The sequence below is a fragment of the Dipteris shenzhenensis genome, chromosome 9, assembly GCF_047967505.1.
Source record: "Dipteris shenzhenensis isolate YYH24624 ecotype China chromosome 9, Dip_SZ_1.0, whole genome shotgun sequence".
Lineage (NCBI taxonomy): Eukaryota > Viridiplantae > Streptophyta > Polypodiopsida > Gleicheniales > Dipteridaceae > Dipteris > Dipteris shenzhenensis.
Window position 1 is genome coordinate 52,687,646 of NC_141604.1, and position 14,389 is coordinate 52,702,034.

Below are 14,389 nucleotides of genomic sequence, written 5' to 3' on the forward strand. Positions count from 1 at the left end.
AGACCAAGACTAATATCGATCATGTGCCTAGATTTTTTAAGTTGTTTTGAGATTATTACAATTGGGTATTGGGATGATATTGAAAATAAGAAAGTAAAGGTACATGTACATGAGCAAGGATGCTCCAATGTCCTTTCTTTTCCAGTAATTACAAAAAATTTGAGGCATCTTAATGGGTCTAAGAACTTAGTTAATCCATACCAAAAGCCTCAACACCTTATAAATTGCCTACTCAATATTTTCTCTATTAAGGATGATTGGGTACTTGATTTAATTTTGGAACAAGTATGAGTTGGTGTATTATCAAAGGTTATAAAAGAGTTAGGCCCTGAAAAAGTTGTTTAGGTTGTCATGGATAATGCCAAGAGTTGTAAAAATATTGCAAAGGGAGTATACCAATCTATATGCATCTACATGCTGTACGCATACTCTTGAATTGAAATATTAGTATAAACAAGTGCCATGGTTCAAAGAGATTGTTTGTGAGGCTCGAGACATCATGAAGTTAGTACAATTGAAGCAACATCTCGAAGCAATCTTTATGTCCCCTGATGGTTCTACCATGTTGCAATCGCTAGTAACCACGAGATTTGCTAAGTACTTCTACACTTTGCAATCCCTAGTGAAAAATAGGAGTTTTCTTATAGAGACATTTCATTGTGATGCATTTGAACGATGGATGTCAAATTTGGGTAATAGGGAAACAAAGGAGAAAATGCATGACCTGAAATATACATTGGGATCCCCTGCATTATGGAAATGGTTTGAGGATGCTACTAATGCTATGAAACCTGTTTTAGGGATTTGGACTCAAAGTCTCCAACAATCGAAAAAGTCTCCAACAAAGTCTCCAACAATCGAAAAAGCATGGATGCACTTTTAGAGTATTGAGCAAGCTCTTATTGCGAGGAATCCCCATGCTTGTCCAAGCTAAGAGAATGAGAGAAGACTAGACCATTTAATGCTACAAAACACAAGGAATTGTGGCAATTGTTTAGGCCATGATGGGAGCAAGCTCACAATCCATTGCATAGTGTTGGGTACCTTTTAGGACCTGAGTGGTTGGAATATGAAGCCCGAAGAGATCCCAATTGTTCCAATTGTTATGCATGACCTTCATAAGGTGGTGCGATAGTATTATCCCCACAACCATGAGTTTGCAAAGTGTTGTAATGAGTTAGCCAAGTATCGATGCAAAGAGGGGTTGTTTGCATCGAGAAATGTTCAAGCATTGGTAGAAATGACATCTGCTTGGAAATGGTGGATGATTGGTGGAACATGTGAGCTTCTACACCCAATTTCAATGAGGGTTCTTTCTTAGACATGCTCAAACTTGGGATCAGAAAAGAAATTGGAGTCATTACAAGTACATTCATAGTACTTTACGAAATAGATTTCTAGAGGATCTTTTTTGACAAAAATACTAACCTTTTCTACACTAAAAAGTTTTTTTTTAAAACGGGCACAAAGGTCGGTATTTACGTTGCTATTAACGTCAAAAAACATGTGTCGCTATATAGCATCGGTATATATTGACTCTGATAAAGGTTGGTATATACTGACACTAGTAAAGCATCGGTATATACTGACCCTTAATAGAACTTAAAAAAAAAATTAGTTGGGCAAAACATCGCTTGCTGTGACCCCATTTTGCCCCAATAATGTTTACTTTTTTGCATTACAAAAGAATGTTTACAAGCAAATATGTGAGATCAAACTCTCAAACCTTGTTTGTTACAAATTTTCCCTTGTGAAAAGGGTGATACAAAATCGCTCAAACAAGCTGCAGACAAAAGCATATACATGTCAATGTATATACAACCTTTTTTGTTACAAAATTTCCTTTTCGAAAAGGGTCATACAAAATCGCTCAAATGAAATGACAGACAAAAGCATATACATGCCGAAGTATTAAAAAACTACTACTACTACTACTACTGCTCATCCGACTCATCGGAGTCGTCATCATCGCCCTAGCCCTCGTAACCTCCACCTGATCCCTGGCCCTCGTCAAAGCTGTTTGAGCCAAATCCCTCAAGACCTACCTCCTTGTCATCATCGCTCACCTCCACTGATGGGATGTTCGAGCTTGCACCCTAAGAGTGAAACCATATTACTTTGAAATTAGATTGGAAGTTAAAGAATAAAACAAATTAAAAAGTGAGATTACAAGTTGGAGTACACTTATACCGAGTGAGCAACCACTGCAGCCCAATCGACTGTCACTCACTGTGCCTCTATGTCAATAAACACGGCTTCGCTCCTATGCGGAATGTGTGTTTCGTCTCTTCATTTGTGGTGGGAAGGTGACCAATCGCAGATTGTTGTGGACCCAAATTATGAGAGTTAGATAAAGTGCATGCATATGTAATAAAACAAATAGAACAATAACTTAAATGAGAAGAAGTAGACTTACCACCCATGCCTTGAACGCACCCATTTTGTCTCACTATTGAGGTGCAAAATACCTACGGTGTCTAGCCATCTCCTCATAGCGCTCCTCTAATTGTCAAAATTTTGGGGGTTGTCCCTGTACTCCTTCAAAATCTTCCAGTCAGCTTTATTCACCCAGCTAGGTTTATGCTTCTTTGCTTTGTGATGGCAATTCGCAAGATTGACCTACAATGCTTCAAGATAGCACACATGCACTCTCGTATGTAATTGTCTTCAAACTCCCAATTGGAGGGCTTAGGGTATCATCTTTTCAATTTCTCGATGATTTCCTTCTTCTTTTCGTCATCCTGGTACTGCCAGTCAACTGTTATGCCGCTCTTGAAATGGTGGCTCATCAACTGCCTCATGGTGGCTAGCACTTCTTTGCCCTTTTTATTTTCTATGATCTCTCCACTTTTAGTGAGGTCACAATACATGTTCTCGAGTGAGGGTGAGGGAGTGGGAGTGGCAGTAGTAGAGCTAGAGCAAGGGGTGGTACTTGGAGCACTTACGGAGCGAGGAGTAGTAGAGGGAGTGGGAGTGGGGGAGGGCAAGGGACTTGACTGATACTAGGTCTCATGACCAAGTGGAGACCTATAGGGATGTGAGTGTGCTAACTCGTCTACATTCCTCGAGTCACCACAGCAGCCTCAACCCTTCCTACTCTTCCTTCCCTTATGATGGGTATGCCCAGGTGATGACCCCTCAATCGAAGGGGCTAGAGGGGATGGCTGTCGAGTAGGTCCAGCTGTCGATGGCCCTGATCTACCCCTGAGGGGTGTAGGAATAACTGAGCTCCTTTGGGACAACAGAGAGAAGAATCTCGCTACATCCACATCGCTCATCTATGTGACAAACTCGTTGAGACTCCTAAGGAAGCCATGGGCTGCTAACAAAGGAGTTCCCCAAGGGGTAGTCGTAGTGCTAAGCTGGAGAGGAGTCGGCCCAAGGGTAGTCACAGGGATAGGCCGTTGAGGAGTTGGACTAGGGGTAGTCACAGGGGTAGGCCCCTGAGCAGCTAGCTGAGGGGAATCAAAGTCCTCTAGAGAGTATAGATCATGATGTCTCCTCCTATGAAGGGTTCTGTACTCAGAGGACATACGAAGTGATGCCATGTCTAATTTGGGGGGATTGGACAAACACAGACACAAACATGAAAACAAAAACAAACACAAGAGTGGGCAAGAAGTGAAGACAATTTATTACTTTAAGCTCAAATTCAATTTAATAAAACTATGAAAGAAAATTATTCACTTAAGACAATTATGAAAAGACAATTATGAATGGATAATTATTTACTTAAGACAATTATGAAAGGACAATTATTTACTTAAGACAAGTGGAATCCAAGAGAGTTTTCATATACAGAAAATAGTATTGTTAAACAAAAGTTCTCATATACAAAAAATATCGCAAAAATAGTATTGTTAAGCAAAATCTGTCTCTAAAAGAGACATTCTCCAAAAATGCCAAAATAGAGGAGGAGGTCTACTGCTTTACATTGCTGTCCAAGGTACTTTCCTCCTCCTCACCACTAGACGGGGATACCAACTCGATGTCAAGAATGCATTTCTCAATGGTTATCTAGACAAGGATGTCTACATGCAACAACTAATAGGTTATGTTGAACCAAGAAAGGAGTATAAGGTTTGCCATCTAAAGAAGAGTCTCTATGGCTTAAAGCAAGCACCCAGAATTTGGTACAGTAGAATCGACAAGTATTTTGTCGATCTAGGATACATGAAGTCCAATGCAGATCATACTCTCTATTACAAAGTTCAAGGGGAAGACATTACTATTGCACTTTTGTATGTAGATGATCTGATTGTGACTGGAAGCAAGGATAGCTTCATCAAGAAATCGAAACAAGACTTATTGTAGAGTTCGACATGAAAGATCTTGGACTTATGCACTATTGTCTTGGAATTAAGTCCTGGAGAGATTCAGACAACACCTTTATGAGTCAGCTCAAATATGTTGATAGTCTCCTGAAGAAGTTTCATATGGTAGATTGCAAGATTGTAGCCACTCCCATGAAACAGAGCTTGAAACTTACAAAAGATTCAAAAAAGTCTACAGGCAATGACAGGTACTACAGGCAATATACCTGACTATCACACGGCCAGATATTTGTTATGCAGTAAGTTCACTAGCACAGTTTATGGCAAATCCAAAACAGTCTCATTGCAATATAGCCAAAAGAGTCTTGAGATACATTAGAGGTACAAGACAATTTGGAATAGAATACAGAGGAAGGCATCCATGGTTGCATGAATACTATGACAATGACTATGCCAGAGATGATGAGACCAGGAGATCAACATAGGGATATGCATTTTTCCTTGGTCAAGGTGCTATATCATGGTTGTCAAACAAACAGCCAACTATTTCTTTGTCTTTGACTGAAGCAGAATTTAGAGCACTCACTACAGGTGCATGTGAGGTTATATGGCTCAGAAGACTATTGCTAGAAACAGACTACTTTGATGAATCAAAGCCAACAACAATATACTGTGATAATCAATCGTCTTAAGAATTGGCCAAGAATCTAGTATATCACTCTAGGACAAAGCACATTGATGTCAGAGAGCACTTCATCAGAGAAAGTGTTACTTGGTGACATCACACTACAGCATTGTGATAGCAAAGAGAATGTTGTAGACATCTTTACCAAACCACTCGGTAAAGAGCTTTTCGAGAAACACTGACAAGCTCTTGGTTTGATGCAGAGGAAGGACATTCCCATCAAAGGCATATGATGGAATGTAATGTTCAGTCCTTCTTCAATTCCCCAAAAAGGAGCCAATAATCGTCCTAGTATAGGTTTATTTTTACAAATAAGTTATTCATACGAAACCACAGTCACAAGCCGCATTGCATCCACCGCAACCACAAGCACCACACAAGCATCACTGCAGCCATGCCATGCATATGCACCAATGCATCCACCACATCCTATCTTCCCCCGTATCCCTTTTTCCCAAGTTCTTCCATACCCACAAGCAATTCTTGCACCTAGTCCACGTCTCCCATCACATGCACGCCCAAATTTTACAACTTCTTTTGCATCTTCGTTTGTGCCTCCTGCTGCACATGCTGACCAATTTCCCTCTTCTTCATACTCGCCTGCACCAAGAATGCACAATCTATCTGCACGTGTTGATAGGATGCCTTCTCCATCATTCTCACCTTCATTATCACCTACACAAGCACCACCCACATCACATGGCCTGCATGAATGTGCACCAGTGGCAAGACCCATACGACCCATACTACTTCAGTGACGTGACGTTCGATTCACACCCAGTGCAGTTGTGGACACAAGCACATGCCGAACTGTTAGCATGTGCAATCTTCTTGTTGCACGATTTGATCTGCACACAATTTATGTGTGTAAGGTGCTGAAGCATTCTATGTCTATCAATGCATTGAAGGCAAGAGCCTTAGAGGAAGCCACGTGTGTGGGTGATGTTGTACATCCGAGCATCATCTGAGCTATAGGTCTAGTCCATGATGATAATCCAATGATAATATTTTCATTCTCGAATGGAAATCATTTGAAAGGATGGCTGACCTACCTCAAAAATGATGGAAAGCAACCATCTCTGGTGGGACATAGAGATGCTGCAAAAATTTTTGCTAGAGCTCTATAGGTCCGTCAGCATGTATTTGATATTTTAAGTGCACTCGTTGACACTATAAATACATGCACCAACACAATGTCCTACATAATGATTTGCATACGCAAAACATTACACTACATTTCTCGGAGTCATCCGAGGAAGTGTATCTGGGCATTTGTGATTGAGGAATGATGCATTACCCAGTGACAGTCCCAACACTGTGCAGAGTTCCTATCTAAGATTTTGCCACATCGCTTCAGAGTTCCTGTGTGCACTAATCCCCCACCTTTCGACATTAAACAAGATGTGTATGCAATGTCTCATCACATTTTGAATATCATAGATATTTGTGCACCATCGACTAGTACTAGACCCATAGAAGCTTTAATTGGGCAACTACAACAATTTACGGTTCAAGGAAAGTTTGCACAACCAAATAGACATCCAAGCACTGCTAATTTTTTTGGGGTTTTTGATATTGCTCCCAAATGCGGCATATAGCTTAATCCCCACCAAGGACTTAGACCAATAAATGACTGAGTCTTTCTTGGACAATTTGTAATATGAATTTATGAACATGATTACTTGTAACATTACTATTTTTTATTATCATCCAAGTCTCCACTCCATGATTCAAGTTTGTATATTTGAAATTGGTATGATTTCATGAGATAATAAATGATGCGATAATAAATGTTTAAATATTGTTTGTATAATAAATGATGCGATAGCTATCCATGTTGAATTTAATAGTTTAATATTGTTTAGGGTTATAAAATAATTTTATCTTATTGTCATTTTTTAGGTTAAATATGAGTAGGGAGGGAGAGAACGTTCTCCCACATGATCCTCCCCAACTAGAGGAACCTCTAATTCATGAGGGTCCTGAAGCCTCATTTGTGCCTCAAGAGGCCTCCCTCAGCATCTCTTGAAGCTTCTTAAATTGCTTAAAAACATCAACATGGGCCATTTCCAAGACTTCTGCTCTAGTTTGGAAATCTCTCACACAATGACATACTACTTTTCAAAACTTTTGAAAGCCACTGCAGGCTCGTGCACAATCCTATTGTTATCTTTTTTTGCAGGGTCTTGTAGCTTACTCTTTAAACTTCCAATATTATTTTAAAAATACAACCCCCAATGTGGCTACTACAACTTGCTCCATCGTGGCTACTCTCTACATCCTTCCTGGCTTGGAGAGCTGCCTCATTGTCTTCTCCACCCCAGTTGTTGTCTGCCCCATCCTTCCTAGCCTTGAAGCTCTCTTGCAGATCCTGCATCACTGCTCTGGTTTCTGCATTCTCTCTTTTTAGCCCCTTTCACATCATTGCTATCTCCTTGTCCATGATGTCCCCATCACTTCTAACTTCTTCAAGCCTATCTTAGAGCTCCTTGATGCGCTTCTCTGCTTCTTCTCTTCTATGCCTTTCCATGTCGACCATTTTTGCAGCAGCCTCAGCTTGCTCTCATGCCTAAAAAGCCCTCGCTTCTACCTCCTCTACCTTGGCTTCTGCACCCTCCATGAGAATTTTCTCAAGTTGCATTGCCTTTGCTACATTGGTGGATTTCTCTTGTAGGAAAGTCACCTTTTGAGACATCTTCTTATCATATTTCTCAAAAATCCCTTTGAGGGTAGATGTCATCAGGTGCATTGCAACTACAGTGGGCTGAGATGACAATTGGGATTTTCCACCCATGCAATTCTTCAGGTTGGTTATCACACTCTTGGAGATCACCCTTGAGAAAGAGACATCACGTCCTTTCAGTTGTCTACTACTACTTGAATCTGCCAGAACTTCACGATTTCACTCGTGTCAGGAAAGAAGTGCATTGTTTTCTTCACCACATCCTAGAGGTTTGTTGGCAAGCTATGAAGCTTAACTCCATCATCTTTACTAATCTGAGCATTGGGGTATACATCTAGAATATATTATCTCTTCCACTGCGTCTCAAAGAAGTGTGCTTGCAAATTGCCTCTAGGAATGCCTAGCGCATTTTCAATCATGCTTTCAATGATGGTAATCTTCTGACCTTGACAGACTATTTTTTCCTCCCCGTTCACCTCCTATACCAACCTAGAGAAGATGCGGAGAGCATCCAAATTGGGCTTTTGAAGAGCAAGTGAGGAGCTCCCAAATGTCATGATTTCAAGATCAGGGGAGAGGCTCTCGCATTGTGCTATAGAGGGGGAGGAAAGATTGTGTGGGGAGCTCCCAGACTATTGTGCAAGGTCCATTACATGGGATAGAAGTTGCAGGAAGAGTGCAAGGGAGATAGAAATGGTCAAGAGGGATAGAAGATGAAATAGTGAAGGAAATGGAAGAGTGGAGGCTTAAGTTTGTAGTCCAAGTGCAAGGGAGAAAGAAATGGTCAAGAGGGACAAACAGTGAAGGGAATGGAATAGCGGAGGCTTAAGTTTGTAGCCCGACTATAAGGAACTATCAAGGTGAGAGCCACTATGGTAGTTGGCCTGAATTTTGATTAATTCAAGGCAACAGTACTACCTTGCATGGTAATGAGTGATTAGAGGTGGTGGCATCTATGATTACCAGCCATATCTATTGTGGTGGCTAAGATTCCACTGGCCTAGCAGTTATATACCAGCTGCTGCAGTGGCCCGCAATTACTCACCTACTAGTTACCACCACTGACCTTGCATGAAAGATGATAACAAGTGCAGTAAATTACCAGTCACCGGGCTTGCATTCTCAATAGAGTACTAGAGCACATGGTAATGAGTGATTAGAGGTGATTAGGCTTCATGATTTAGGGTACGTCCTCTCTCTGAGTGTCTTGGTCTGAGCACATTTTTCTGAGCATGGCCTATATTATGATTTCGTAGACAATTTTATCATAACATCACACACCATTTAGTCATAAAACTACCCCAAGAAGATACTATATACATTTCTACCCCACAAAGATGCCGCTAACATCACACACCCTTTAGTCATAAAACTACCCCACAAAGATGCTATATACATTTAATTACATTTCTTTCCAATAGTATTTAGGGCTTATAAGATCCCTTTATTCACAAAACTACTTTTCATGTCTACTTCATTTCAACACCCTCCACCTATATCATCCATCATTCATACTATCATGATAGATAGTGATTTATCGATGAAATGATTGCAAGTCACATGGTGAAGAATTTAGGGTGCAAATTTGCATGCATCTATGCCGAAACATTTACTAGTTGCATCAAGGAGATACTTTAAGATTCAATTCACCATGATGATCATTTGTACACAACTCATAGTTTTGACATGCAAACCTTAACTAAGATATGACATGATTGTCACATCTCTAGCAAATAGAAAAAGTTTTATGAAACCAACATGCTCAAAATTGAATATGCAATATTAAGATTAATATTCATGGTGGGTACTCACATGATGTACTAATAGTTCTTCAATATGATTACTACATCTCTAGCAAATGAAATAGGTGCACCACAAAAGTTATGCATGTTCAATACTAGGGCATCACAATCAAAATGAATTGCTTGAAGGGAAAAACTCATGTCAAATCACTAGACTCAATCTTCTCTACTGATGTCATCCACATAGATATTGCGATGATGCCTTCTCTCTTTGATGGGGGCATTGAATGCAATGTCATTACACATCATCTTAGCCATAGCACCTGCATAAGAAGGTGAAAGCTAAAATAGATCAATCAATATCAATGCTTCATTGATAATAATATTCTCCAACAAATAGGTTTAAAAAGATAAAACACGAGAGTAACATACTTACTAGTCGTATGGAAGATTAACAACCATTTCCACATCTTTGGAATCATTTAGAGTCCCATAGTTGCTTAACACATTTCCCTTTCCTTTCTATCCATCCAAAAATGGTTGCAATATAGAATTGCAAATGTCAGGATCATTCTCAATAGATAAGCATGCTCTCCCAGAATGCACGCATGCTTTTTGCATAGAACCAGTCCCAGCACCTAAGTCCACCACATGTCTAGAAATTGGACACAAGAACTCCAAGAAGCACAACATCATGCATGGAGCCTTCTCCAATGCACCTCTCCATGGAATACTCTCTCCATGTTTTATAGTCTGCTCACTTGTTGGTAAATAATGATGAAACAAACTACTTCCAAAAGCAATGCCCAATTTGGTACCAACCACGGAAGCATTTCTAGGATTACAAACATGACATACCAACCCGATGAAGAAGGCATAAAACCATAACATCCACCTAAATACAAGAAAAAAATTAAACTTATACTTAGTACAAGCCATTTCATTATACAAGAGCATATATTCTTTCAACTAGTCATTGTAAGACAATTGTCTCACCTTATGATCAATACCACCAACTTTGATTGTACAATATGCATCCAAGCATTGCATGTACATTCGACATGCAAACTCGAATCTACTAATCCTAGCATAACGCTCAACCAAATGAAGAACATGAGGAGCACACATAACTAGGATGCAGCCAGAATTTGAAACAACTGTGGCCACTACTAGCAAGGAGTAGCGTACATGGTCCTCTGTTAATAAATTCCAAGATGGAGATGTGGAATCCTCTACTCCAAGAGCTTCTAGCTATGTAGGCAGATCAAGAATGACAAAATCTGCAGCCCAAGCAACACTCTTACCATTTCTTGTTTTTCTTTCACCTCCAAGACCCACAAAGTATTCCTTCATGTCTATATAGGCTTGTGTGAAGTTTGAGATAGACAATTGCTTCCCAAACTTGACATAATCATAGCACCAACCCTTGCAATGTGAAGCATCACATGTGCCACTCTGATTCAAAGTTAGAGAGGTCAATGGAATGTACATAAAGTGGACAGACCTATCTTTCCATTTACATCCTTTCAAAATGGGTGTAGACTACACTACCTGCACATCTGTACCCACACCACATATATAAAGACACAAATTGATAACAACATATGTTATGCAAACAAATAACAACTTGAAAAAAGATCAAGAGAACTTACCATTATTAGTACCAGGATTTTTTGGTGGCCTACCACCCTTCTTTACTTCCATACTTGAATCCTTGTCCTTTTTAGTCATCTTCTCAAGTGTTTTTTGAAGCTCAATGACTGCATCATCCTCGTGGACTAAATTTGAGCTTGATGAACCCCTCTCTCCCTTTTTATGCTGTGTGTACAGCTCTACCTCCTCCTCAATGCAACATCCTTTTTTAATATTGAGCCACCACAGGCAGTTCTTTCTCTCCCACTCAAAGAGCACTTGCTTCCCTTCTTTTTCTATCATGTTTGGAGAGTACATACAGAATTTTAAGTCCTGAATTTTTGTCCATACTCGACATATGGGCAACAATTTTTCAATCTTACCAACAGCTTTTAAGGATTACAAGAATTTGCATACAATAAGAGTCTTAGTACAAAAGCGAAATACTTAAGGATGGATTTTTAATTGAAAAGGAAAAAACATGTATTGCTTACCTAAATACCAATCGTCGAGATGCCCTCGTCATCTCCATTTATCCTATTGCAGTTGTAGCAACAGTCATTGAATCCTTTAAATCTTCATAAAGTTCAAGTCTGTTCATTGCTTGTATTTCCCCAAAATACTCTCTCAACGTAGGATCTTGAGGAAGCACAAAGCTAGCTTGTTGACCAGCAACCAAGACCTGAGAGAGTAACCTCTCAGATTCACAAAGCAACTGATCCATCCATGCCTCTTTCGCCATCCACTTTATGAATTCTCTATTAGCTTTTGGCATCCCATAAATTGTTCTCAAATTTGAATCTGACCCTAAGATTCTGAGGGTTGTTAGTTGTGTCTCCTTTGAGACTTTTGCAATGGAGATGTTATACAACTTTTCCAATGTCACAATGGATGATTTATCATAAATGGGAGGCTCCACAAGATATTAAACCAATCTTCACCCTTTGTTGGTTTGACAATAGACAGAATCTACATATAAACAATACATGCAATCGTCACACTCAACTATATTTTTTAATCATACAATACATGCATATCCCATACCTTGATCATTTTCTAAACAAACATCATATGATCAATCTCAAAAAACACTTGAACACTTTAAAAAATCAACTTTATGTTAAGAATCATTAAATTAACCATACCTTGATCATTTTTTGACCATACTTGAGATTCACATCCTTTCGAATACTTTTAAGTGCTTTCTCCATATCAGCAACACTCAATTTTGGATGAAGTTCCTTTAGCTTTGCCTCATAATCTTGCTTGTATAGTGGCTAAAATATATTCCAAAGAAATGAATGAGTACAATGAATAAGTTAGTTCTAATTCAAAAGACATCCATGACAAATGGTATGAAACTTACTGTAAATACCATTCTCCCTAGCATCAGAGATGTCAAAGGATACCAAGTACTTGATCATTTACTGCTTTCATTTGCCCTATGCTTTTCAAGTGTCTTTTTTTCTTCCTCAGAAAATAGTGATAAGTACTCATTCTCATCACACGAACACGTTGTCTTCGTGTTGTACATATAATCCTTGAGATTTATTTTAATAATTTATGTTTCATTAAGGCTAAAAAATAAAAAATATATAGCTTCAAACATATTAAGAATTGTTCACAAAACCCTTAAAAGCTCGAAAAAAGGTAACACATATAAGCAAGAACTCGCACTTATAGATTGAACCTTTGAAGAGCAACTATTAGCTTCATTTCTGTTTCTTTCTCTAGAGTAATAAAACTTGCTAAAACTCGAATATGCCATGCCTTTGATGTCTTGAATTTCTCTTCAATTAGAGACATCCATGCAACAGTACAGTGATTCCCCTCCCACACAAAAAACATCTTTCGAGACAAAAATGACCAATCAGCATCATCAACAATCTGTGCCTCAAATTCTACATTTACATCCCTCCAATAAGAATCCCATGATTGTTCAATTTCATCTGTCACCTCTTGTGAAACACCATCCGGAAGTGTTGTAGATAAAATAAACATTCCTTTTTGTTGAATATATTTTTCTGCCTCTAGAGCTTGCTTTAGGCTATCCATATCAGTTCGTAGGCCTCTCACTCTTGTGGTTACAACACATTGACATAATGGGATCAAGGAAGCAATCTTTCTAGGATTGATTGCAAGAGATTTAATAACATCCTTCCCCTGGCCAATATCAAGTGCAGCAAGAAACTCTTGCTCAAACTCCTCATCCAGTTGTTTATCCTCTTTCTTTCTCTTCTTAGAAGATTCCTCCACAATTATAGTAGTGTCTTCAAAGTCTTCCATCTCCTTATCCTCTTCAACAATTTCAACCTCTTTTTGAATCTCTAAATTTGGTGTAGATTCCACTTGCAAACTTCTCTTGCTACTTGTCCTTCCACCTCTCTTGCCTCCTCGTTCTCCTCTTCCACCTCTCCCCCTCCTCTCAGAAGTTTTTATTTTTACCATCCCGCCAATGTGACAAAAATGCATTTAAAAAAAGAAGTCATCGCATGGCATAGAATAGACTTACAAGGTCAATTAAGTCCCAGCATTACTTCAATAGCATACAAAGAAAGACTAAGAGGCTTCAAAATAAAAAATACCTGAAGCTTGATCGTGATGCTGCTAATTGAAGCTGCACTTGACGACATGATGGGGCTTGAGGAGACTAGCTAGACAACAAAAGCATACAAGGAAAAGTTATTAAGCATACAAGAGCAAGTTATTGACCACAAAAGCGTACAATATCTTGAACATACTGTGTTGTGTCTCCTAAGGCCTCCTTGTCTCCTTGCCTCCCCCTCCTTGCCTTATTTTTGGGCTCTCATGAAAATTAAAGGCAAAGCACACCAGACTCATTTCGAGCATAACATATGGCTGCAACAGACAAGCTGCACAGCAAACGAATAGAAAATTGAAAATCGGGCTACAACATCAAGCGAGCGAGCTAGAGTACCGCAAAGGCTCTCAGAGGCTCATCATGCACCAACTTGATTGAGCCTCATGAGTAGCTACAACATGAACATGCAATGTGGGGGACTAGTCAGGGAATGCTTTCAGTGGTGGTCTTGGATTGGTCAGGGAATGCTTTCAGTGGTGGTCTTCCTCGCGTACTTAGAGATTGTTCCAATTTGGCCGTTCTCAACCTAGCCAGCAACACCCTATCAGGGACATTGCTAGTGGTCCTCAGTAAACTGCCATCCCTCTGCGTCCTCATGATGCAAAACAACTCCCTAACTGGACACATAGCTTTGGATCCATATTCAGCCACGACATATTACACCTCATACATTACAAAAATGGATGATACAATAACAAAAAGTCTTCAACACACAATTAAATGTTGCATACAACAACAGTATTGCATACGGTAGGCTACGAAAAATGGGAA

The 14,389-nt window shown here is 39.4% G+C and overlaps 1 protein-coding gene across 1 annotated transcript; it reads right to left on the reverse strand.

The window, feature by feature from the left end:
* Positions 1-12,693: 12,693 nt before the first annotated feature.
* LOC147898824 (uncharacterized) lies at positions 12,694-13,464 on the reverse strand. The gene has a single exon (XM_087378834.1). It carries the CDS (start codon positions 13,462-13,464, stop codon positions 12,694-12,696), a length of 771 nt encoding a protein of 256 aa, XP_087234960.1.
* Between the last annotated feature and the right edge of the window lie 925 nt (positions 13,465-14,389).

Excerpts from the sequence above, each read along its gene's own strand:
- LOC147898824 (XM_087378834.1), bottom strand. The coding sequence starts at position 13,464 with ATGGTAAAAATAAAAACTTCTGAGAGGAGGGGGAGAGGTGGAAGAGGA.